This window comes from Pleurodeles waltl, chromosome 6 (genome assembly GCF_031143425.1).
Source record: "Pleurodeles waltl isolate 20211129_DDA chromosome 6, aPleWal1.hap1.20221129, whole genome shotgun sequence".
NCBI lineage: Eukaryota > Metazoa > Chordata > Amphibia > Caudata > Salamandridae > Pleurodeles > Pleurodeles waltl.
In genome coordinates this window covers 337,325,168-337,350,916 of record NC_090445.1, presented here as the reverse complement: position 1 = coordinate 337,350,916, position 25,749 = coordinate 337,325,168, and the positions used below count along the sequence as shown (strand labels likewise).

General features: G+C 46.9%; 2 protein-coding genes across 5 annotated transcripts in view; both read right to left on the bottom strand.

Annotated features, from left to right (window-relative positions):
* Positions 1 to 25,749, bottom strand: part of ACIN1 (apoptotic chromatin condensation inducer 1) — a 729,433-nt gene that overhangs the window by 548,475 nt on the left and 155,209 nt on the right. The window lies entirely within an intron of this gene.
* On the bottom strand, positions 5,604 to 7,037 carry LOC138299713 (uncharacterized). The gene is made up of 2 exons (XM_069238224.1): positions 6,479 to 7,037; positions 5,604 to 6,378 (listed from the first exon to the last, which is right to left on the bottom strand). The coding sequence occupies exons 1-2, from the start codon at positions 6,959 to 6,961 to the stop codon at positions 5,749 to 5,751; spliced, it is 1,113 nt and encodes a 370-aa protein (XP_069094325.1). The 5' UTR covers positions 6,962 to 7,037; the 3' UTR covers positions 5,604 to 5,748.

The window sequence follows — 25,749 nt, the reverse complement described above, 5'->3', positions numbered from 1 at the left end:
TTAAAAAATATCAGTCAGAAATATAGAGGGGCTGCTCAAATGTTGCTCAGTAAAATGACTACTACTAAAGATTTGACCACCTGGAACGACCGGGGCGAATTCGTTTACAAAGGGCAGCCGATTGCTGGTTCCCATATGTATGATCTGGTCCGGGGTCTCACACATGGTAAAACCCTATCGACACAAGACGCTCCTAGAGGCTGGGAGCAGTTCCTAAGTGCAGCTGCGGAACTCAACATTCCCTCCACGATTATCGGTAATGCAGAGAATCGCCGTAAGCTTGAAAGATTCAAAGATCCGGCCCCAGCTGTTTTTACAAGGAGCCCCGCTATATCGACACCACCTTTCTTTCCACAACTAACACCCGTTCGGAACCGTGCTGCTCTTCCTATGGAGCCTAAAAAGAGCCTATTCAAAATGAACACCTGGCTACCGCTCTAATTTTGCACACTTGTACAGTTTTTGTTAAAAGTTTTTACGGTTCGAAAAATTATGCTTCATTTTATATGTTTAACCTTGTAAATGTTAGTGTTGAAACATGCTTGTAATAAACACTTTTAAATTTTCATCAGGAGTCTGCCATCTTTTTGTTTATAAATGCTTTGAAAATGTGCGCAGTGTGTCTTAAAAAAAAAAATGCCACGGATGAAAGTATGTTTAAGATGTTTTTTTTTTATTTTAGGCACACATAAGTACAAATAACAGCTTTACAGTACCTTACACTTTTGACAAAGACCATATTCTGCTTTAACAACGTGCGACATTGTCCTAGAGTTTTCATTCACATATTTCATAACAACATCATCGTTGTTTACTAGATCGTCTGAGTACAGATTAAAAAAAATTCTAAACGTTATACCTTCAGACATTTTACTAATAAAGTATATACAATGTTCCCCACATGTGATGGCCATAGGATCCTGTACCCGAAGTTTATTATACACAACAGTGGGTGATGCTTTTTTTACATATTTGAATATCGGCTTTGTATAAATACTATGCTCAGGGAATTCGGCTAAACTATCAAACACTATAACCTTGTCCACATCCAGAAACAGAGCCGCCCAATGTGCACCACCCCTGTAATGGGGATCGGTGTTAAAGACGAGGGTGCGGGGCCTTTCTGGACCTATCTTTTCAGGTAGTCCATCGCTAGGGTATACCCCTAGAAAGTATTTCTTAGCATGTTTATGTCTACTTAAGAAGTCCCGTATCTCCGTAGTGTCCATTTTATATATTTTAAAAAAAAATTAAAATTTTTATTTTTTTTATTTTACACTCTTTCAATGGTAGTCAAACATAAGCTGACGGGCGTGGTTGACCTGGATAACGCTGTCGAATACCGAGAACACAACCATGTTCACATTGGCCGCCAGCGCCTGTGTAAAACGTATTTCCGCTTTTAGATTTCCGTTTTTGATCAGGTTGTAATGGTCGCCATCTTCCATGTCCGGCGTCAGGTCGAACGCAAACAGAGTGTAGCCGGCAGCATACCCTTCTCTTGAAACAACTACTCCAGAGTCCCTCAGCTGTTTCCCCGTTATCGAGACCAGTCCTAGATATTCCCAGACAAAATTTGATGCTCCAAAATTCGGGGTGAAAGGTTTTGCGGGGATCACGGCGCCCTCGTGAACCAGAGCAGCATAGTTGATATCATAGCGTTTGAAGTTGAAAGGGTTTGAGTTGTAGGCGCCACTAAAAGCGGTATTGTCCACAAACCCTATGATGATGAGTTTCGGTAACTGCCCCAGAAATAGATTCTGCTGCTGCGTTAATCGGGTTCCGGCGGGGATGCTGAATATCTTCAGAGCAACTCTTTCAATGGCATACTTGGCGTTCGATAATTGTAAAGCTTCAGCATGGGCCAGTCTGACACTTGGGGACACTTTCACTCTCTTTACAAACAGGCTCGCTGACAATATAACCAGTTTATACTGGTGTGCATCACCGCTGATGAGACAGAAAGCGTCTTTGTTACGGTTGAGTTTGATCTTAAGATCGATACCGTTGACTAACAGTTTGTCTTGGAAGAAAAGGTCTGAATGTACGCGTCCCAGGAGGTCAAAATGCCTACTGCCGGCGACGAAGCTGGCTCTTTTTTTAAATCCCTCATTGTCACCGTCCAAAGCCGTGTTCTCCAAATGCGCTTCGGTATCTCGGTAGAAGAGCCCCGCTGAAAGATGTGTGTCCAGCGCATCGCGACTATAATTTAGAATACTCTCTATGTATGCCCTGTAGGCATACATGTTATCACTCTGTGTGACAAGGCGATCGCCTAGGTTAATGTCCACTTGATTAAACATTGTTGCGATGGGATAGGCTATCGGGGCCACTCTAGCATCATCCTCGATGTTGTCACCGTTCGCTTTGGTTATTTTACAGACGAGGTGCAGGAGAGTGTTGTTGAGATCAAGGTACATATCCGTGGACCCCGACACATAAAACTCTATCGGTGCAAGGGGTGTCAGAGCGGCCATCGGCGACACTTCCATGAAAAAACTGTTTTCAATGCTAGTCTGTGTGGGTTTGAGAGAAAACAGATCTAACTCAGATTTGGCGCATTCACCCGATGCACAGTGTACGAAGGCCATGATCGATGTTTTAAAAAATATTCGCACTAGAACGAGTTCTCTTCTTCCTGGTCAATCTCTTCCGTCTTACGGCTCTTCTTTTGTGAGGGCCTTTTGAAGTAGTCCGGCGCTTCTTATAGGGCCTTGGTGGACCCCGACGCCTCGAAGCCCTGCGCTTCCTTTTAACACCACCATGCGCTTTATACAGCAACCCCGCTCCTTCTTGGGGCTGTCTATTCATGCGTTCAGCTACCGCAGACGTTACACGACCCACGACATCCTGGGCGATGTTTGTAGCAGCCGCTTTAACATGAGGTTTTGCAATTTCGAACCCTCTTCTCAAAAAGGGCATGGCTCTCCTAAACATGCTCCGGAAGAAACCACCCAATCCCGCCCCATATATAACCGGAGCCCCTTGAAAGTAGGGCTGGGGGCCTCCATACCCCGCCTGAACTCTATAATAGTCCCGGTACATAGAGGGATCCCCGTAGGTTTTCATGATGACCATTGCAGCTGTCTAATAGTCACCTTCGCGCCGTGGCCTTAAATGAAGCTTGACAATAACTTTCCCGTATTTAAAGGCAACCGTCTCCGACTGATCGTTGTACACCATGATGGTTATAGTGTCAAAATGGTTTTTAGAAATTACAACATAGTCGAGTTTGTGATGTTGTATATTAACCATTGTGTTATTTTCGCCCTGCACAGGGACCCACCTCAACAGAGGTGAATAACTGTCCCCGACCCTCTGTGGCTCTACAATATCGCTATAAACGTAGAGTGTATAAAAGCCTCCGTTAATATCGGGACATGTAGGGTCTGGATCCACCTGCCTCTGTTGATGTTGTACTGTCCCTAAAACCCGCTGTAATTTACCACTACATTTAAACACAGTACTGAGCTCAGGGGCTTTAAGAAACACTTTTCTTCTAACGTAATCCAACACCAGATATATATTCGCATACGTCTCGATGCTGCCTATAGTTTTGTTGATGGCCTCGACTACCGCCGCTACGGTGGGGTAATAGCCATGTGGGAAAGACAGGTGATAGGTCAGGGTATCCTGAGGGCGCTTTATATGAAATTTAACATCGGCCTTTGTAAAAGTATTCCAAGTTCTAGGGTACTGTATTTCCGTTAGTGCCACCTCCCACGGCCCTTTCAAATCCACTGGTTTTGCAAGTTTCACCGTATAACTCGAAATCTGATTGTCTGGGAACATGTCCTTCGAAGCATTGGATGGCAGCGTGATATAAAAAGGGGAGTTCTCCATCATGACGCTTACAGCTTGACCTCACACAACGTGCAATGAGCTGGCCAAGACCCAACTGTTAAATTTCTCGGGCCACCCACGCCATTTGACCAACGCCTGTCTCCGGACACCGCTCCCTTTCCTTTTCAGAACCTTTTCAACCCTGTACACCCTGTTCGGATCGTAGGACACCTTTTGCAACTCTTCGGTGTAAAAGACACCCGATACCTCTTCCCCAGCGTAGTCTTTTAACCTGTAAATATATATCCCTTCTTTAAGCTGCACACTTTCCACTATGAATATCTCATCGCTGAATGTTTGCTGGTAGCCTTTGGTGAAGACCCCCTTCAACTTTGAAACCCTGACATGATCCCCTTCTTTTAAATTCGGTTTCTTGACCTTCGGCGTGAGACGCCCGCCGTACACCGTTCTCCACACCGTTAACGAATTATCCCTTGTTACCTTAACAGGGGCCATTTTGATTGTCCTGTGGTAGGTGGCGTTATAAACATCTATAAAAGCCTTTAGAACATCCACGTATCTGTAGGTGTTGTTGGCGGTGAAATATCGCCACATCTTCGACTTTAAAGTCCGGTTAAAACGCTCTACAACAGCAGCCTTTACCTCTGTGTGCGTTACAAAATGTTGAACAGCGTGCAGGTCTAATAATTTTTGGAAATGTTTGTTTAAAAATTCTTTTCCGGCGTCTGTTTGTAGTTTCTGGGGCACACGCCCGCTAGCGAAGATGTCTTTAAAAGCAGCTGTAACGCTGGTACCACTTTTATCGTTTAATGCCTCTGCATAGGCGTATTTGGACAAGACATCTATGACGGTTAATATATACAGGGCGCCATCGTTATGTTTTGCTAGATCTTGAAGACTGATTATGTCGGCCTGCCACTGATAATCGAGCTGTGCGTTAACAACTGTGGCCCGCCTCTTAAAGCGCCTCCTGGCAGGTTTGTGCAGCGAATAAGCCTCTTCCCCAGCTAACCAAGTCTTCACACTGGCACGTTTTACAGATTCATTTTCAGCTCGAGCCCTTCTAAATAGAGCTTCGGAACCTCCGAAACTTCCAACCCCTTGTTTATCGTAATAAAGCTTCCTTAAATCCGCATCTGTCATGTTGTCTCCCACCACCAACACCACAAAATGAAAGACGCTTGTTTTGTGTAAGGTCATTTTATTAAACATGAAAAACATAAAAAATGGTGCTGGGCTACACAACCAACGGGTATTTGACATTTTGTGCTACAGAGTTTATAGATGTCATAACGCTGGACCGCTGTGGTCTTTTTACAAACGTATACATAGTACAACCCCCACTACACATGTTACTCAGAGTATGGCCTTTCACAAACGCTAAGCGTCACAAACTTTGATATTTTTATGGCTATACTCTCAATAGCTCTAGACAGGACTTCCCGCTCCCCACGCCTATAACTCTGAACACTCAGGATACTGACAAAATTCAACAGTTCATACAGTTCTAACCAGGACCATTCCGAACCTTTATTTGTGACATAATCTTCAGTCATGTTCACCAACGCCTCGTGTATCCTCGTCTCAGGTGAAAGTCTTAACTCTCGAATGTGGTCTTTGTCCGAGGTCCGGCATTCAACAGATGCGTTTAGCCGCCCATTGATACAACACTTGGCGATACACAAATGACTGCTACATTGCAACAAGGCTGAAGGTTCCGAAATGTTCAGATACCGCAGAGTCATAGGATGTATTTCAGCTATTCTTTCTTTAACCAGCACAAAAATCAATCTCCCGATACAGATGTAGCCCGGTTGTAACTCATAGGCATCTTGCATCTCGATACCCGGATTCCCCGCCTAAAAGTGAGTAAGTATGGAGCGTTAAGTAACACATTCATGGTCTACTTTTTTTTTTTTTATTAATTAATTTATTTTATTTTTTCTAAAACAGCTTTCGTGGGGCTAGAGACTTCATTCTTCTGTTTTTATGATAAATGTCACACATTCGTCTTTTTATAACCCGTTCTAACATACTTATGTCAAAGTGGGGACACATACCATGCATGCGGTCGAGTTTTGAGCAGGGCTCAGCAGCGTATCGGATCTCATTGACAGCCGCAGCCAAGACCTTAATCATATCACTGTGGACACCTTTCTTCACAGCCGACAGCCCATACACAACCCTTAACAACCTATATAACCGGTGAGGGTCTATCCGACTACAAATGTGGCGAATTATTCTTGGTGTGTATGCATCGTATAAACATTCATGAGCATCCTGTTGAGGCGCATTAATTTTATGCCCGTAACAAAGATCATAATAATCCCGTTTAACACAGGCGTTCACAGCGGCCGCTGCAAAACCTTTAACTGGCCATATGGTGGCCCAGGGTACGCCCGGAGCTTCCTTTTCAAAATCGCGGCTAGTGTAGGTGCAGACACATTTCTTACGAGGCTCTTTGTTCTGGCTTGTAACACTTCCAGACTGTCTGGAACAGCATAAGCAGTAAAAATTTACGGCGTTAACCTTTGGAGTTGACCCTTCTAGAGGCTCACTTTCTTCAGCTACGTTCTAGGGTTCAAACAGAAAGCACAAGACACATTATTAGTTAAATGTATGACATTAGAGTATACAGACATAAAAAAAAAATAACAAAACTGTCATTACCAACCTCCATATTCGCATCACACTCAGAGGCTCCTCTGAAATCCTGGGAGTCGCAGAGGTCCATTGGGGCAGAAACAGTGCCGGAGCTTACACCTGACGGCTGTACAATAACGGCCTCTGACTCGGTGGCCTCCTGGTCGCCCATGTCTTCATAGATGGGCGAATTCGGTGGTGCTACACATTCTTCAACATCTTCAATGTCTATGAAGTTAGATGCAACACTTAATTCATCTTTCGAGGCATTGCTGTCGCTGTCGGACCCCTTAATAGGGGATATCTGGGTCGACACAGCCTTGAGGTTGAGCTTTTCAAGCCGGTAGCAAAGTTCCTCTTCAAAACCGGTAACATCGGTATCTTGGGTGGCAGGGACATCCTGTTGTGCATTCTCATCCATCGTAAGAGGGGCGAGGGTCCGGTAATATCTACCAATAGTGTTCAGGGCCCCTGAGGAGGCTGCTTTTCTTGCGATCGGATTGTATCTCTTCATGGCACCTTGCCAAACTGTTTCAACCCTGGTTCACGGTTTGACTGCCGGTTCTAACCAGCTCCTTATATGCAACATTTCAAAAAAAGGGGGGCTAACACGTGACACCATGAGGGCCCCTAACTGGCACTTGGGCTTGAATGTCTGACATGTCCAGACCTGTCCCTCTCAGGCTCTGAAACCACTTGCACAACACTAAGTCATACTTTTTTACACAGCTCATAGGCCAAAACCCAGGGGCTAGGACCCAGACACAGGGCTAACACGTGACACCACGTGTTCACAAACCACGTGACATCCCCATGCACGTCACTTCCGGGGAGGGCTTTCTGGGACACCGGAAGTCCCAGCCACCGGATATGACGTCATATCCGGGGCGGGATAACTGTCACTTTTAATATGGTGATTAAAGGTATCCCTTCCTACTACTTGCATGTTCAAATCTCTTCAAGGGATAACTTAAATCAAGTTCTACAGATTTCGAATATAACTTTCTAAAAGTGTCTACATTTGACTAGCCGTCGCCTTCAATATATCCTCCAGCCGTCCTCCTGACAATAATTACCTTGCTTGCCATAGTACTCCTGGTGGAATGGGCTGTTAACCTATTTAAATCTATTACTGACTTTATCCATTGAGCAATAGTAGCACTCAAGACTCATTTGAATGGTCTGACATAAGAAATAAGCAATTGCTCTTCTCCTGCCCATCTTTTTTCCAACAGCCTAGTTTCATATTCTTTCAAACATCATACTACACACACTTTTGGTGTGGAATCAAAGTAGGAATAGAAAATTGAACCAGACATCGTTTTAGTTCTTCTACAAATTTCAAACAATACTCCTTGAGACTGATAACATCTTTTTGAAATTTCTAAAGCTCTAGCATCAGAATCTCTTCTAGAAGATATTAGGCATAGCAAAGTTGTCAATTTCCAATTAAGCTCTTGATTTAGAAGTATTTATTTCTTGGCCAACTTAGAAAAAGTCTAAGCACCACATCAACATCCCACAAACTGTGACATTTCGATGTCGGAGGTCTTTTAAGTCTATTTCCTTTCCTTTCATCACTCTGCAAACTAAAGGATTTTTACCAACAGAAATTCCTTGTACCAGACAATGTCCTGCAGCAATTGCCGATCTATAGCAATCAGCTGTTCTATATGACAAACCATCCAGAAAAAGTCCAGCCAAAAAATCTGCCACTTCTGCACTATTTCATACCATATGACCTACATGTCAGGTTGGACTATATAGTCTGTCAGTCCTCCCTACAATTATTGGTTATTGCAGCAGAATATCTTGGGAAAACCTTTTCTGATCATAATCCATTATTGATAAGTTTCAAGTGGGGACAACCGTGACCACCGGTCCCTACATGAAGTTGCAACCTGTAGCACTAGAGGACCAGGGAAACCACACGAGAAGCCCAAACACATTTCCTGACTGACAAGTGGGGCACGGCAACCACACACACAATTGATCGAGAGGCACTCAAGATAGGAGGCACTGTATTCGTACAACAGTGTGGGTTTGAGCAGCGATACACAGGGAATTAACGTGCTCGGAAACTAAACTTAGGTAGGTCGAACTACTGTCACATGATTCTCTAGAGGGAAAGCACTAATTACTTACTGCCACTGAGACCCATGCCCCCATATTAGAGCAACTCAGTTGTCTTGTCTTGAAAACATATCAGGTGAGGAGGCATGCTGTGGGGAACAAATCGGGGCACCTGCTGGTCTTGTTATTACGTCTCTCAGCCCCCACACCACCAATCATGACGATTAGACTATCCCCCACACTCCTACTCCCCACCCATGTAGACATTCATGATGCTTTCAGTACGTACTACCGAGACCTGTATAACCCCCGCCATTAGACAAAACCCAGAGGATACAGGCCCTCATACGGGGAATGACCCTGCCAGCACTACACCCCTTCAGCGTAGAAGCCCTAAATTAATCCATTATGCCTCAAGACATATGGAAAGATCCCGGGAATGGATGGGTACCCTATTGAGTTTTATAAAACCTACCTGTCGATATTAGCACCCAAATTGCTAGAGGTTTACCAGACAGCATTGCAGGAAGGTAGACTCCCTCCGTCCCTGCGAGAATCCTTGCTAATATCTATTCCCAAATCGGGAAAAACCCACAAGAACTAGCTTACTCCTGTCCCCTTTCAATGCTTGGGTCAGATTATAAAATATGGGGCAAACTTATAACCTCTAGGTTACTAATTCAGATGCCCCGGCTAATACATATAGACTAGAACGGATTTGTTCCAAGCAGATCCACAACACTTGATATAAGCAAGCTGTATAGACTAATGGAACAGTCTATATGTCCCAAAGACCATATGCTACGTGTCTAGTTCTAGACCTCGAAAAAGCATTCAATACTATGTACTGGAACTACATGTTGTCCACCATAACTGCCTTCGGAATCACTGGCCACCTGAATAATCTTATACGAAGTTTATATGTGGATCTTATAGCCCGAGTAAAGATAGGGCAGTGCCTTTCCCCTTCCTTCCTGGTGACAAGAGGCAAGCGCCAGGGATGCCCTCTATCTCCACTACTCTTCGCCTTGGCTATGGAGCCGCTAGCTCAGAAACTCCGTCAGCAGGGTGCAGATTGGGGGATCCCATTGGAAGGAGCCATGCACGCTGCTTCATTATATGCAGATGATGTGCTGATTTATATCTGTGATATAAGAAAAGGTATAAGTGCCATAAATAAGATATTATCTGACTTTCGGGCAGCGTTGGGTCTGGGGGTAAATTGGTCCAAGTCCTGCCTATTTCCTTTACAACCATGCTGTCCTTCACAGCACCTCCAAGTGGATTCCTGAGAAAGCTGTTGGGAGCCTAATACCTTTCACTATTTAGGTATGAACATTTACCACACCACGCAAGATTTGCAGGATGGTAACCCCACAAGAGGTATTACAACTATACGCTCTCAGATGACCTTCTAGAGCACCCTGCCGCCCACTCTTCGAGACAGAATCGCATTATCTAAAATGGTGGTACTTCTGTGCCTCTTGTATTATTTTCATAATCTCCCTCTAATTATCCCCAGGAAGGTCTTCGTATACTTCATGTTGTATTGGGGTCCTTTCTTTGGAACAAGGGCAGACGTCAGGTGGCGCTACGTAAATTGCAACTTCCAATTGAGAGAGGTCACTAAAAGGGGGAAGTATACCTAAACTTCCACAGTAAAATTACTCTCTCAAGGAAGGGGCTACATTTATTTTATCCAATATCCTTGAATTAATTTATATTTCATTTCCTTTAACAAATCAATTACTACAATCTATAAATCTAATCACAGACTTCTTATGATTATTATAAAATCCTAGGTGCTCCTAAACATACAAACACAGTGAAAGTGAATATTGTGAAGAAAGTGTCAGTGTTATATACAATATATACAAAATATGTGGTTAAAAACAATGAGTCGTGAGCTTCCAAAGGCTCCTTCAATCCCGGAGTCCTGAAGTCACTCCAAGCATTTGATATCAATCCACAATCAATTTTTGTCGATGTTTCAACCTTGTATGTTGATATGAATCAACAGCGGGTCATCATCAGGACTGGGAATCTCTCTATTTTGGTAGCACCTAGAAGCAAATAATATTCTATTGGTTCAGATTTAATGTATTTGTGTCTTGATAATAGTTGCCAAAATTATTGGTCATCTTCAATACTAGCGATTCTTTACAATTGTAGTCCTTTTAAGAGATGCCTACTCTCTGGAGTCTTCACCATATTTACAATCTCTCAATCGAGTCATCACTTTGTGTATTTCAAGGTCTGACAGTAATGGCGGCTGATTTTAAATTCACAACTTTTCATAGTAACATCCCACGCAACGGAAGATGCCAAAGTGCAACCTCTAGCAGCCTTTAAGCCATTTTGGAAAATGCTGGGCCAAGTGGGACTTCAACAATGGGATGCAGTAGGGGATCAGCTAAATGGGAGCTCTATTCCGCTATAAGGTGCTCAAGTCCTTTGACCACTTACACACAGAGTGGGGAATCCCAAGGGGCCGCTTCATAGCACACGCTAGGATTCTTGCCATACTGGCTGAGCTATGGCAAATAATGGACTCTGAACCGGATCCTCATCTGTTAGTACCTGCTCTACACATCATGGGCAGTGGGAAGAGCTTAATCACTTGGTTCACCCGGGCACTCTTCAAGATCGTAAAGGAGCTCTCAAACCCCAGCGCCACTGTCAATGACATCACCCCTCCCAATAACTATGCGACGCCCTAGCCACCACCTTCCACCAAAAGATTGCTGACATCCACAACAGCTTCAACACCCCTCACACCGCGGACACACCTACCCCGCCCTCCACGAACCCCACCCGCTCCAACCGCCTGACCTCCTGGACCAGCATCAACGACGACGAAACTCGCAAGACAATGAATTCCATCCACTCGGGATCACCATCAGACCCCTGCCCACACCACATTTTCAACAAAGCAGACGCAGCCATCGCACCACACCTTCGGAAGGTCATCAACATCTCCTTCGAAACAGCAAGGTTCCCGGAAAGCTGGAAACACGCCCAAATCAACGCTCTGCTAAAAAAAACAAAGGCAGACCTCAAAGACCTGAAGAACTTCCGGCCCATCTCCCTACTCCCTTTCCCGGCGAAGGTCACTGAAAAAAATCGCCAACACACAACTCACACGATACCTTGAAAACAACAACGTTCTCGACCCCTCCCAGTGAGGCTTCAGACGAAACCACAGCACCGAGACAGCCCTCCTCGCCACCACAGACAACATCAGAAGCCATCTCGACAATGGGGAAACATCAGCCCTCATCCTCCTAGACCTGTCGGCCGCTTTCGACACTGTCTGCCACCACACTCTGAAAACCCGCCTCCACGAAGCAGGGATCCAAGACCAGGCCCTTGACTGGATCACATCCTTCCTCTCCGGAAGAACCCAGAGAGTCCGCCTACCCCCGTTCCAATCCAAAAGCACCAACATCATCTGCGGCGTACCCCAGGGCTCATCCCTCAGCCCGACACTCTTCACCATCTACATGGCCCCCCTCGCACAAGTGGCCCGTCAACACAACCTCAACATCATCTCCTACGCCGATGACACCCAACTCATCCTCTCCCTCACCAAGGACCCACACACCGCCAAAACCAACCTCCACGAGGGCTTGAAGGCCATCGCTGACTGGATGAGATGCAGCCAACTGAAACTGAACTCGGACAAAACAGAGGTGCGCCCACCCCCTCCAACTGGGACGAGTTGTGGTGGCCAGCCTCACTGGGCACCCCACCGACACCAATCGACCACGTCCGAAACCTCGGCTTCATCCTCAACTCATCCCTCTCCATGTCCTGTTACAACACTCTCCGCATGCTCCGCAGAATCTACAAATGGATCCCAACCAAAACAAGGAAAACAGTAACTCAGGCCATCGTCAGCAGCAGGCTCGACTACGGCAACACACTCTAAGCAGGCATCCCGTCCAAACACCTGCAACGCATCCAACGCATCCAAAACGCCTCCGCGAGACTCATCCTCAACATCCCTCGCCACAGCCACATCACCCCCCACCTAAGAGATCTACACTGGCTCCCCGTCGACAAGAGGATCACCTTTAAGCTCCTCACCTACGCACACAAAGCACTTCACAACACCGGACCATTCTACATGAACAGCAGACTCAACTTCTACACCCTCATAAGGCAACTCCGCTTCGCCAACCTCTCACTCGCCTCAACCCCCCGCATACAGCGCAAATCCTCCGGCGGCAGATCTTTCTCCTACCTCGCCGCCAAGACCTGGAACACCCTCCCATCAAACCTAAGACAGACCCAGGACCTGCTCACCTTCAGAAGACACCTCAAGACCTGACTCTTCGAGCAATAGCAGCAACCCCTCTGCACATTCAGTTTGCAGATTAGCACTTTCTCACTTGCTTATCCAATAGGAGAGTAGGGTACATGAGTCTGGCAAAGATGCCCTGAGCATCTACTTCTCAGGGTCACTTGGTACAGAGGCCAAGATGGAGAGAGAATATGTGCACATAGGTGCATATTATGAACACTGGTTGGATTTTCCCCCAAGTTTCTGAATTGTGTTTCACTCATATTCAGTTCCACTTATCAGTCATCATTTTGTTACATAAACACTGAGACTTGACCATTTGGGTTAGAGAGGCAGTCGCTACAGAAGTATCCAAATTCCAGACTGCTGATTGCTGTCCCTCTTGAACTGAGGTTGAACGCATGGAACATAAGCCAAATTCAACTCAGCTATGCTGCCAGAGCACATGTTTTCATTAAGAGGACAGCCGTGTTCCTTCCAGTTCCTCCTGCTCCAGTTAAGGGTCTGTTAAACAGAGGCACACTGTGTTCAGGTAAGCAGGGCAACAATTAAAACATTCTCCCATTTACTTTATGTTCTCAGAGTAGTGAATACGAGCAGGGTACAGGATTTAGGAAAATGTTCTTTTATGAATATGAAAAACTGGGTTGTTGGTTGACTGGGTCAGTCCTGGTCAAGCAACAGCGACCCCAGTCAACCAACAGCTACAACCACAATCCCTTGCAGAGTGATCCACAAAAAAGTCATTAAATTAACCTGTATTCAACCCTGGGTAGGTTGGCACAAAACACCCTCAGCCTTAACATAGAGGCAATGTGGGGGGCGTGGCCATGCAAGATGGCGGGTAGGATGCACCTCTGAGGCTCCTCACGTGCTGGGTGCTGGGCTGGCCTGCAGGGCCCAGAGTGGGTTGCACTGAGAGTATGTGAGCCCGCTGCACCTGCATGTCCCGGAGGATCTCCTTGAGTGTGCAGCGGGACTGGTGGCAGAGGGGTGACACTGGGCCCTGAAGCTACACCTGAGTCTCCGCTGGACCCCCATGGATGGGGGGGGTTCCCCCCTGTTGGACTGAGACCTGTGCTGTGGATCTGAGAGACCAGAGATAGTTGATGTTCGCTTGGTGATTTTCTTTGGATAACGGGTTGTCCCACTCAACCTCCCCACCCCCGTGACTGATCCTGTTGGCAGACCCTTGCTGTCGTTGTTGGAGGAAGACTCCGAGCGCTCCATCCCAGACCCCGCCTATGGGTAAGAGTAAGCGATCAGCCGCAGGGCAACACCATGGAGTTGTATACCATCCCGGACCCGTCTACACTGCGGGTGACAACCCTGGCTGGACCCAGAGAAGATTCAGGTCTGGCTATGGCCGCCAAGGAGCACTCTAGGGCGGAGCTGCTCGCTGCGATTCAGGGATCCAGAGAGGCCCTCGAGGGAAGATCGAGTCAGTGGCGGTTGAGGTCAGTCTCCTCTGGGCAGATCTTTGGAAGGTATCTGACAGGATGCAAACTGCAGAGGGCTCAATTTCCGAGCTCCGGGTTGAGGTTACCACACTGCGGAAACAGATGGCAGAGGTTACATTTAGAGCAGAGACCCTTGAGGCAAGAGTGGAAGATGCGTAAGGTAGGTCCAGTCGCAACAATGTCCGCTTCATTGGGTTCCCAGAGCGAGCCGAGGGATCTGCCGCAGAAGCATTCATGGAGCGCTGGATTCGAGAGGTGTTGAGGCCCGCCGGGCTGTCTCCATTGTTTGCGATTGAAAGGGAACACCGTGCACTGGTGGCCCTCTCCTCGGCCCAGGGCGTGGCCAAGAGCCATCATTGCCCGAATAGTCAACTATAAAGACTTCGGGCTAGTCTGGAAATTTATTCTGTACACTTTGACAATCACAGGATCTCAATGTACCCAGACAACACTAACAAAGTACAAGGGTCTTGTAAGAGATTTTTGGAGGTCAAGGCTAAGCTGCGTAAGCTGGGCCTCCGATACATGCTGCTGTATCCCACCAGGCTGAAGGTCCTATTTGGCGGCAAGTCCCATTTTTTTGATACACCAGAAGATGTGTGGAGATGGCTGGAGGCGTGGGAAAAGGTACCTCGGGAAGGTGCGGGGTCTCGGAGGAGAGGGGGTCGGGACTGCTCGGGGGACTCACAACTTGAAATGGAGGTCTTGAGGGACAGCCGGACTGCAGGAGTCATTTTCGGGAGGAGGGGAGAGCCCGACTAGGATCGAGATCCAGGAAGACAGCACAATGGCACTGGCACACCGGGATGCAACACTTAATCCAACAGGAATAGAGACAGATGCCACAACGGAAGTGAATATGGACGGAACTGCTACTTGATTACATTCTCTTTCGATGTCCTGTGTACACCTTGTTTCTGATGTTCTTCTCTGTCCCCTTTCTCTGTGTCTGCTCTGACTCTGCAGTTGTGGGCTACTGATCATATTGAAAGAGGGGTTCAGAGTGGCATGGGTGTCCTGATTTGAGATGTATGTGTTTACCAATTGGGGCACTATCTGGCAAGGGGACGGGAATGCCTCTCTCCACTTTATGTAGTAGGCTAAATTACAGAGGGTTGGGGTTAGGCTGTGGGTCCTGGCAGCATTGTACTTAATGGACGTGCAGTGGTTGTTGTTACAGTTGTTATACTGCCTGTCCAGGGTGGGGGGCCTTGGGGGTTCTGAATTATTCAATCACGCTACTTGTTTTAAAAAGGGGTGGGTTCATGCAGTGCATACATGATTTCATTTTACACTCACCAGAAAGCTGGGAGTGCTTGTGAGGGCAGCTGTTCAGGGTGGTGGTACGGCCTACTCGGACTGAGAAAAAATGGCTGAACATACAAATATCTTAACCTGGAATGTCTGGGGTTTGAAAGGTTACTTTAAGTGCTACAGGGTACATTCTTTCCTCTGTCGCAAAAAGATACAAATAGCCTACTTGCAGGAAACCCATCTCTCCAGGGATGAGGTTCAGCAGCTTGGGGAAGAAATGGAGGGGACAATTGTTTTCTGCCACTTACTCCTCTTATGCACGGGGGGTTGCCATCGGGTTACACCTGGGGTACCCTTCAGACACACATATAGCGAGGCAGATATAGAGGGGCGCTATGTACTAGTTCAGGGTATGTTGGATGGTAGAGAGATTATACTGCTTAACACATTGATGATCTAGGCCGGGGATTACAATTGCATCTTAGATGGACAGTTGGACTGCCACCAGCCACAGCAGGGTACTAAACCACTGATGTTGTCCTCACTCACACAGTTATGCGTAATCTGGGGTTCCGTGATAGCTGGCAGGATATGCATCTGAAGGATCACAAATACATTTGCCATTCACACAACACTTATAGTCAGCTGGATCTTATGTTAGTGAGTGCCATTGATTTGCAGTAATTAGTGGCAGTGACACAGCTGGGGCGGTTCCTCTCTGATCATGCGCCGGTGTTATTGGGGTTACAATGGGGTCCACCTAGGTGACGTGTACACAGCTGGCGTATGCCCCTGGATTTTTTAATAGACCAAGCGTGTCGCGACGCACTGGCGAGAACCCTCACAAATTATCTGGAGTACAGTGGAGGATCCGCTACTACCAAGGCGCTGGGCTAGAAGGCCCTTAAGGCTGTCATGCGTGGGGCTTGTATGAGTGCGACATATGGAGTGCAGGCCCCAGCTGGTGGCCACCCCGGGCGGCAAAGGAAAGCTGATTGGCTGTCCTGCAAGGCTCTGGGCAGACAACACAGGAGGTGTGACAGGAGTTGCTTCAGGTTCAGAGTGAGGTGCTGACAACTTGGGACTCCCAAGATAGGTGCACGCAAAGAGCGTATCGCCAGCGACTTCATAGAGAGGGGGACAAATCCAGGAAACTCCTAGCATGGATATTACGATGGTAGCAGGCACTCCCCCCCTTCCCCCATATTACAGGTTCGTACACCTGACGGGAATCATGTGGCTAATTGTCAGGTTGTCCTAGGGCATTCATGGAGCATCTCCGTGAAGTATATAGCGCCAGAGATGTGAGCCCTCCGGGGCACATAGAGGAATATCTGGATGGGGTAAGGCTGCCCGGACTGTCCCCGGGCATATGCAGGAACTGGAGAGTGAGATAGATAAGGAAGAATTGGGAGTGGCTATCCAGGCCCTCAGTAGATCTAAAGCTCCGGATGGGGATGGTTTTCCTGCAGAGTTTTATCAAGCATACTCTGTTCCTCTGAGAGGAAAATTATTAGAGGTGCTTCGTGAAGCCTGTGATAGTGGGATACTGCCACGCACGATGAGGGAGGATATTATTTGCCTGTTGCCAAGGCCTGGGAGAGATGCTACTGGCCCTTTGTCATACAGACCTCTCACGTTGCTTCATACAGATATCAAAATACTATGGGCCTGATTACAACTTTGGAGGACGGTGTTAATCCGTCCCAAATGTGACGGATATACCACCTACCGTATTACGAGTCCATTATATCCTATGGAACCCGTAATACGGTAGGTGGTATATCCGTCACATTTGGGACGGATTAATACCGTCCTCCAAAGTTGTAATCAGGCCCTATGTAAACTGTTGGCATCACGGTTGTCAACGGTGGTCCACACACTGGTACATGAAGACCAGTGTGGCTTTATGCCGGCACGTAGCACCACTCCTAATCTTTGGAGGCTCACATATGTACTGCACGAAACAATGGATAGCGCCTGAGAATTGGCTTTAGTCTCACTCGACCTGGAAAAGGCATTTGACACAGTGGAATGGCCTTACCTCATGGCTGGGTTGCGAGGAATGAGATTGGGCCCTGTCTTTTGTGGCTGAGTGCGACTCTAATATACTAGCTCTTCAGTTCCTGTTCGGATTGGGGGAGACCTCTCAGGGGAATGGGACGTAGGAAGGGGTACCAGGCAGGGCTACCCCCTCTCGCCACTACTGTTTTCTCTTGCTATCGAGCCCTTGGTGATTCTCCTGGGCAGGGAGATGGCCAGTGGGGGATTAGAATCTGTGATTCCACACGTCCTTTCTCTCTATGCGGATGATGCATTGGTATATATCCATACACCTGTCTGGGTGGTACCGGTCTTGATGGTGCTCCTTGAGACCTTTGGAAGGATCTCTGGCCTCCGGGTCAACGTTGGGAAGTTGCTCCTGTTCCCAATGGGTAACCTGGTTGGGGTCCCTGCCGATCGATTGCCTGAGCTTGGCCTCTGCTGGGAAACGGAAGGCTTTAGATATGTGGGTATATGGGTGGCCCATGCTAAGGACACATATAAATACTTAAATGAGGACAGAGTTATGACAAATCTTGAAAGCTCTGTGGCATTTTGGTGTAGACTCCCCCTGTCTGTGATAGGCAGGGCAGCTGTTACGAAGATGGTTTTTCTCCCACGTTGCCTTTATCTGGTTCAGATTGCCATGTTTCCACTTCGTTCCCCTTCTTCCGTAAGTTAAACAGTCTGCTTGTCTCCCTGGTCTGGGCCGGAAGCCGAAGCAGAGTGGTCTTATCGGTTCTTAAGCGCAATTTGGAAGATGGTGGCCTTGCCATTCCCGATATGCAGCACTACTATTATGCGGCTAATTTACAACATGCTGCGCGATGGCTGATGGATTCAAACAACTGGAAGAAAAAGCTGTTGCTAGGTATGCTGGGTGGTGCTACATTGGTGCAGCTTTAGATGCAGAGAGGTCAGTCTAAGGAAAAGATTCCCTATTTGGTGAGGCAGACTGCAGCAATCTGGGAGGCATTTGTGGGTAGGGTGATACACAAGGCACCATTCAACAGAGCTGCGCATCTGGGACCTCACCCCGTTTAGGGCCATTGATGCCAATATGTCTATGGACCGTTGGAGAGCTGGGGTTTGCCAAACCGGTGGAGACCTATACCCAGGGGAGGTATTCACCACGTTCCTGGAGGCTCAGAAAACCTTTTAGGTGGGTTTCCAACTGCCTCGCGGCCCTCTCGAGTGTTGGGTGGCCTGTTTCGATGGGGAAATGGGGGGTATCTCATTTCATTATTCTATAAGGCCGTTAGAGGTGATAAGGTGTTGCACCAGTGTGCTGCATGAGATGTGTGGGCGAGGGAGTTGGGGGAGCAAATAACGGACGCCGAATGGGCACGAGCATGTATGTTGGTGAAAAAGGTATTGTGTAATCATGTTCAAATTGCTCCATTTCATTTTTTTACATTGTACCTATGTAACTTCCGGACGCCTAAACAGAACACTAGACAAGGCTGCGCAGTGTGTGAGATGTGGGGAGCTGGATGCCAGTTTTTTGCATCTGGCCTGGTCCTGTGCTGGGGTTCGGGGATACTGGAAGGCCATAGTGCCAAAAATAGTAGAAGCGACTGACATTGAGATTCCCTTGACTCCGTTGGCTTGCCTTCTGGGAGTGGTGTCAAGGCCCAAGGGACGACAGATGCATCACAGGATGGCTCAACTTGCTCTACTGCTGGCCAATAGACAAGTGGCCATTTGTTGGATGTGCACACGAGTTCCCCTACTGTTTTCATGGCAGAGGGATCTCCTTGAATGGGGTGTGGAAGAAGAGGTACATATGCATATTGTTAACAAGGACAGGGAGACCTCGGAGGCAATCATGTTGTGGGGGTCTCTTCTTCATAACTCTACAGAGGAGGATGAACATGATTCAGTTGAAGGCTCTACTGAGGGGGAGTGATGTGGGGCCCCTCTGTATTTCATCATTGTGGATCTGATGGCAGACTGTGTTATTGTGTGGTCCCTCCCCATGTAAGCCAACAGGTTGATTAGGCTTCGTAGTGCCTTGTACTGTTCGGGGCCCTGCTCCATCAATAATGTGACCCTGGATGCTGCCATGAACTTAACTGTGAAATCACCCCTCCGTTTACCTATGGATATGCACTGGTTGTTATACTTACTATGTTGTTCTATTGTCCAAACCAAAAAATACCAATAAATACATTTATTTAAAAAAAATAAAACAGAGGCAACGTGCATAGTATTCATGCAGCAGACAAACAGTAACAGTAATAAAGTGAAAACACAACACAATACAAACTCCCAAACTAATTTAGAAAATAGAATATATTTTAACAAATTATTTTACACCAAAACTTTATCTAAATCCAATTAGTACAACCAGTGTTATTAATTTTTAAAGTTTAAGGTTCAAAATAGAGCATAAAAGCAAAACACGTCAAACGCAGACATCTCGTCGTGCTAGACCAACGCAAAGTCAAAAATTAAGGCCAACAGCGAACGAGCGCAGCTTGGATACACAAAGTGGATTGGGCCTGGTCAGCACTTACCTTCAGACTTAAACATTTTTGAAGAAAAAGTCTCTGAAAAGGTAGGAGTTCAGAGGGGCAAGGCTGCAGGAATGCCCAAGGAGGGAGTGTCGCTGTCAGATAGCCATGGAGTGAAGCCGTGGTGAAGATTTTTACTTTCAGACTTAGTTGCCAAGATGGAAGGCAAAAATCACCAGTGGAACGAAGCATAAGGATGTAGCCGAAGACAGTTCCACAAGGTCAGATAACCCTTTCACGAAGTACCGCTGAAATGGATTTGCTGCTGTGGAAAAGAACGTAGCGGGAGAAGCTGTGAAGTCAATCCGACCGGCAATGCACCTCAGGCAGATAGGTGAGCAGGTTGGTCCCGGTCTCCTCCAACTTCTCTAAGCACTTTTTGGCCAAATTTTGTCTATGTCCTCAGCATCAGGGCATCTTTAGCACCAACCACAGCCCAGGATCCAGGAGTGAATGAAGAACTCTTGGGGTTTAGGACTCACTCAGGCTGGGTCTAGGTGCGGGTTTAAGATGGCACGAGCCTGTCATGTCCCTGTGGTGCTGAACATGAGGCCAGCAAACTAGCCCTTAGAGTCACTTCCGGAAGTCCTGGGTACAGGTGAAGATGCAGGGCTCAACAGCAGCACTGGCCTGTGAGGGTTCAAAGCAGGCTCCAGGCAGCAAAGCAGTCATATAAGGTACAGAAGCAGACTGGCAGAGTGCACAGCAGGTCACAGCAGCAGGAAGTCTTCTGAGAGTCGTTCCGCAGGTCCAGTAGTGAACTGAAGTGTGGGTCCGAGAGCCCTATTTTTACACCCTGGTGCCTTGGTGGGAGAAGTTTCCAGTAAGGTTCTTTGAAGTTCCTGGAGTTTCCTGCCTCCCTTGCCCTGGCTCCTATCTGGCTACACTTGACAATACATGGTTGTTAAGCCTATTGTGTGGTGGCGGAGCACAGACTATTCAGGTGCAAGTGGGGTTGTGCTCAGCTCCACCCCCCTCATTCTGCCAGTGGAAAAGCCATCCAGGCTCTGGCTAATGCCACTATTGTGTGACTGTCTAGGGTGAATTCACAACGTCTAAACTGTCAGTTACACCCAGTCATGTAACCTCAGGCAGGCTGCAGGCACAGAGTGCCAAGGGCAGAAAATTGCCAACTTTCTCAAAGAGGCATTTTCAAACTTGTAATGATAAATTCAACTTTACCATTAACGAGGATTGTTATCATTACAAGTTCATAGGTTCCAAACATGCCATATCTAGCTCCTCTCATTTAGGAATTACAGCTTAATAAATGTAATAAGAAATACCCAATGTTATCCTATGGGAGGAGTAGGCCCCACAGTAATGAAAGGGGAGTTTGGAAGTTTTTCACTACTAGGACATGTAAAACTTAAAAGTACGTCCTACCTTTTATCTACACAGACCCTGTCCCATGGGCTAACTAGGGCCTACCTTAGGGTTCACTTACATGTAATAGAAGGGGAGTTTGAGGTTTGGCAAGGGTTTTTAAATGCTAAGTCGACATGGCAGTGCAACAATGCATTCAGGCTGCAATGGCAGGCCTGGGACGTTTCAAAGTGCTATTTAAGTGGTGCAATAAGTACTGCAGGCTCACAAGTAGAATTTAATTTACAGACCCTAGGTATATGGTATACCACTCTACAGGGGACTTACAGCTAAATTAAATATGCCAATCAAACCTTGTTCAGGCATGTGAGCACACACACTTTAGAACTGGTCTGCAGTGGTAAAGTGTGCAGAGTTCTAAGGCCAAAAGAGCAAACATTCAGAAAAGATAGAGCCAATCAGACAAAACGTTTGGGGGAAGACCACTAAGACTGACAGGTATTACAGGGCAGGTTTACCTAGTGAGTTGATCGCTGGCAATAGAGACAACAGGAATGGAGCATAGATGTCCTCAGTTTATTTCCAGAGAAATCACCAAGAGAAATTGGATACTGCTGTTGTGTGGACATTCACCAGAAAGAAGATGATGACACGAATATAATGTTATGTAAAGTTTAATTCATAACAGGACCCATGCTGAAAGAAGTTCATGTACACCACACTTGACACAAACTCCTTCATGGCACACACGTGTACTTCCAGTATGAGGAAAAACAACATGCTTAAAAGTAAAATAAATTAACAGTGCTATTAAAGCAGAAGAGTCGGGAAGGGACTGTAAGATTCCAAGAATGACATGCTGTATCAAGATGCATTGAGGTATATTAGAGAAGAGATCCTCCTCGAAACCCCCTGCAAGGTTTGAGCAATGGATCCTCCAGTTGCAGGATTACCGGTTCTCCATGGTATATCAGCCCGAGCCCCAGCCAGCCGCTGGGAAAGAGGAATCAGAAGCCAAAGAAATGGAGGAAAAAGTTTGGTTGACAGTAGAACTGTCCAAACTCTTGCCGATTTCCTTTGAAGACATCGTTCAGGCCACAGCCATAGATGAATGTATCCAGATGGCCATCTCTGCCATTACATCAGGGACCTGGAACACCCTAACTCATAATGAGTCTCGTAACACGGGGGGACGCAAGACTGATGCTGGCATTGTTACACAATGTTGGTCTGGAATTGGCCCACGGCTGGTGAGTCTGAAGATGTGACAACAAAGGGTGCATCATCAGAGAATCGCCAGGACCAAGGCCAGACTGAGGTGCAAGGTGTGGTTCCCTCACCTCGATGATCTGGTGAGGAGAACAGTGAGACATTGTCCGCTGTGTCAGGCTGCCAGTGCTGCAGAATCCCCAGCGCCCATCAACACAAAGACAATTCCGCCATTTCCATGCCACCGGGCCAGTGCTGACTCTGGGAGCTTACCGGATGGCCAGTATATGCTAGTCGTCATAGACGATTTCACAAAATACCCTGAAGTTGAGATTGTTGGGTCCACACCTGCCAACCAAACAATACCGCAGTTTGAAAAAGTTATGGCCGCTCATGGTTTACTGCACAAACTCTGAACTGACAATGGCCCTCCATTTTCTAGCCAAGAATTTGCCGGGTATTTGCAGTCACAAGGTATTTGTCACTGGAAAGTCACACCCCGTGGCCCCAGGCAAACAGCGAGGCAGAAAGATTTATGCGAACATTGAACAAAGTTCTCCAGATTGCCCTCGCCAAAGGACAGAATATGGAGTGTGCTCTTTACTTTTTTATCAGAGAATATCGCCTCACACCACTTGCCACTACCAAAGTGAGCCCCTCCACTCTTTGTATATGTCGGGCAGTGGGAGACACCATCCTTCATGTGGAAGGTCCTTCATCCCTAAGGAATCAAGTAACAGAAGCGTTGCGTCGCCGTCAGGTACAAAATGATCAAGTCTCCAAGGCGAGACTAGGCAGAAAATGAGTCATCCAGTTAGGTGATCAGGTGTTGGTCAGAAACTGACATCCCCAGTGCAAATTTGCATTACCGTTTGAGGTTGCAACGTGGATGGTGTCCGCTGCGAAAGGGACCATGATCCTGACCAGTAGGCAAGGTGCAACAGTCACAAGGAACCTATCGTTCTTCAAGCTCTACAAAGCCCCCAATAATCATCCAGAGGACCCCAATCAATCTCTCCAAGGCGAGAAGAGGTGAGAGGATGAGGAACCTTTGCTGTCTGGGAGCATGAGGAGCCCAGATCCACTCTTGACGATGGTGCCCTCCCCAGACATCGAGGGACCTCAACAACCCGGAGTCTCATCTGTGCTCAGCAACGATCTGAGTAAGGACAGTCAGGATGAGCTGCCAGTCCTGGAAGAATGCTCCACATCAGGAGGTCTGGGAAGCCAGAGAGAGAAACTCCCAAGCGGCTAGGGACCACGAGGTACCATCTCAGGCCATGTCTGATGAAGTCTTCCCGCCTCAAAGACTTTATGGCGGACTGAACGCTACAGCGAAATTACGTCATCAACCAATGTTGTCTCTCTCTCTCTAACTCTCTTTTTGTACCCACACCCCCATCCCAAGTTTTGCTATCCCATGGTAGGTCTAGTTTGAGTTGCTATGTGGGAATTTGTTCATGTGTTGTGTTTTATTGTGTGCTAAAGGAGGAGTGTTATGTTTGGGGATGGAACGTACCACTAAGGCATAGAGCCATGGGTATCTTGGAGAGGGACCCTACCTCGGACAGTCTCTATTAGTGGAATCTGGAAGTGAGGAAAAAGGTGAATAAAAGGGACCAGAGTCTAAACCATACAACCACAGCACTCAGTTTAGCGTAATGGTTCCTGAAAGATGCGGTAGAACTCCAGACGGATACTCGTACACGACTACTGGGCTTATTGTGGCTCTCGCAATATAACTCTGGAGACACTATTTTTCATTGATGGGAAATAATAAATTATTTGTTGGACTCACTTTTGGGGAATAAAACTGAGCCTACGCATAGATTGACGTGTAGCAGAGCTACATTATGGATATGCCCATATGATAAATTGGTCTTTTGAAGATTTGCTTCCTTGATAAAGTCACTTTGTGACGAAACGTGTTGGCTGTCAAGTGTGAACAACTGAATTGAAGAACTGTATTGGAATATGAATCGGACTGACATTTCGCAATAAAAGAAGATTTTCAAATACAAGACAGATTGGTCTGAGATTCACATGACCTCATGATTTCTATTGTTCTGCTAAACTGATTGCTGTAGTTGTATGGTTTAGACTTATCATGTGTTTGTGAATACATGTTTCTGCCTTTGGGTGGTAAGGTAGTCAACTACACAGCACCATTGGTAGACGTACTGAAATAAGGGCCAGATGTAGCAAGGCTTTTGCGCCTCGCAAACGGCGAAAAACACAGTTTGTGAGGCGCAAAAGCCCACACGCGATGCAGAAACGCATTGTGCGAGTCGGAACCGACTCGCAAAATGCGTTTCCGACTCGCAAATAGGAAGGGGTGTTCCCTTCCTATTTGCGACTCGCAACGTGATGTAAGTTGATTTGCGACCGCTTCAACTCGCAGTTACCATCCACTTGAAGTGGATGGTAACTCATTCGCAAACGGGAAGGGGTCCCCATGGGACCCCTTCCCCTTTGTGAATGATCACAAAAATATTTTTTCAGAGCAGGTAGTGGTCCTATGGACCACTGCCTGCTCTGAAAAAACCCGAAACAAAAGGTTTTGGTATTTTTTTCCAAGTGCAGCTCGTTTTCCTTTAAGGAAAACGGGCTGCAGATGGAAAAAAAAAACTGCTTTATTGAAAAGCAGTCACGGACATGGTGGTCTGCTGTCTCCAGCAGGCCACCATCCCTGTGAGTGCCTAGACTCGCAATGGGATCGCAAACTGCGACCCACCTCATTAATATTAATGAGGTGGGTCTTTGCGACCCCATTGCGAGTCGCAGAAGGTGTCTGAGACACCTTTCTGCATAGCAAATTGCGAGTTGCAATTTGCGAGTCGCTCGGACTCGCAAATTGCAAGTCGCAATTTGCAACGTACCTACATCTGGCCCTAAGTCCGCTCTACCTTACAATGTTGGACACTTATAGGAGGTGCATTTATTTTACCATTACTACCCTCTATTTGTAGACATTTGCAAAAGGGACACGAGGTTGGCACCTCGGGTCTTTAAGCAACGTAACACACTGGTGTCTTTGCAAGTTATTTTTAGCTGCGGCCCGCTGCTAGTATGTCTGTCGTAACAGGGTACACATTACAGACTTACAACCAGGGCG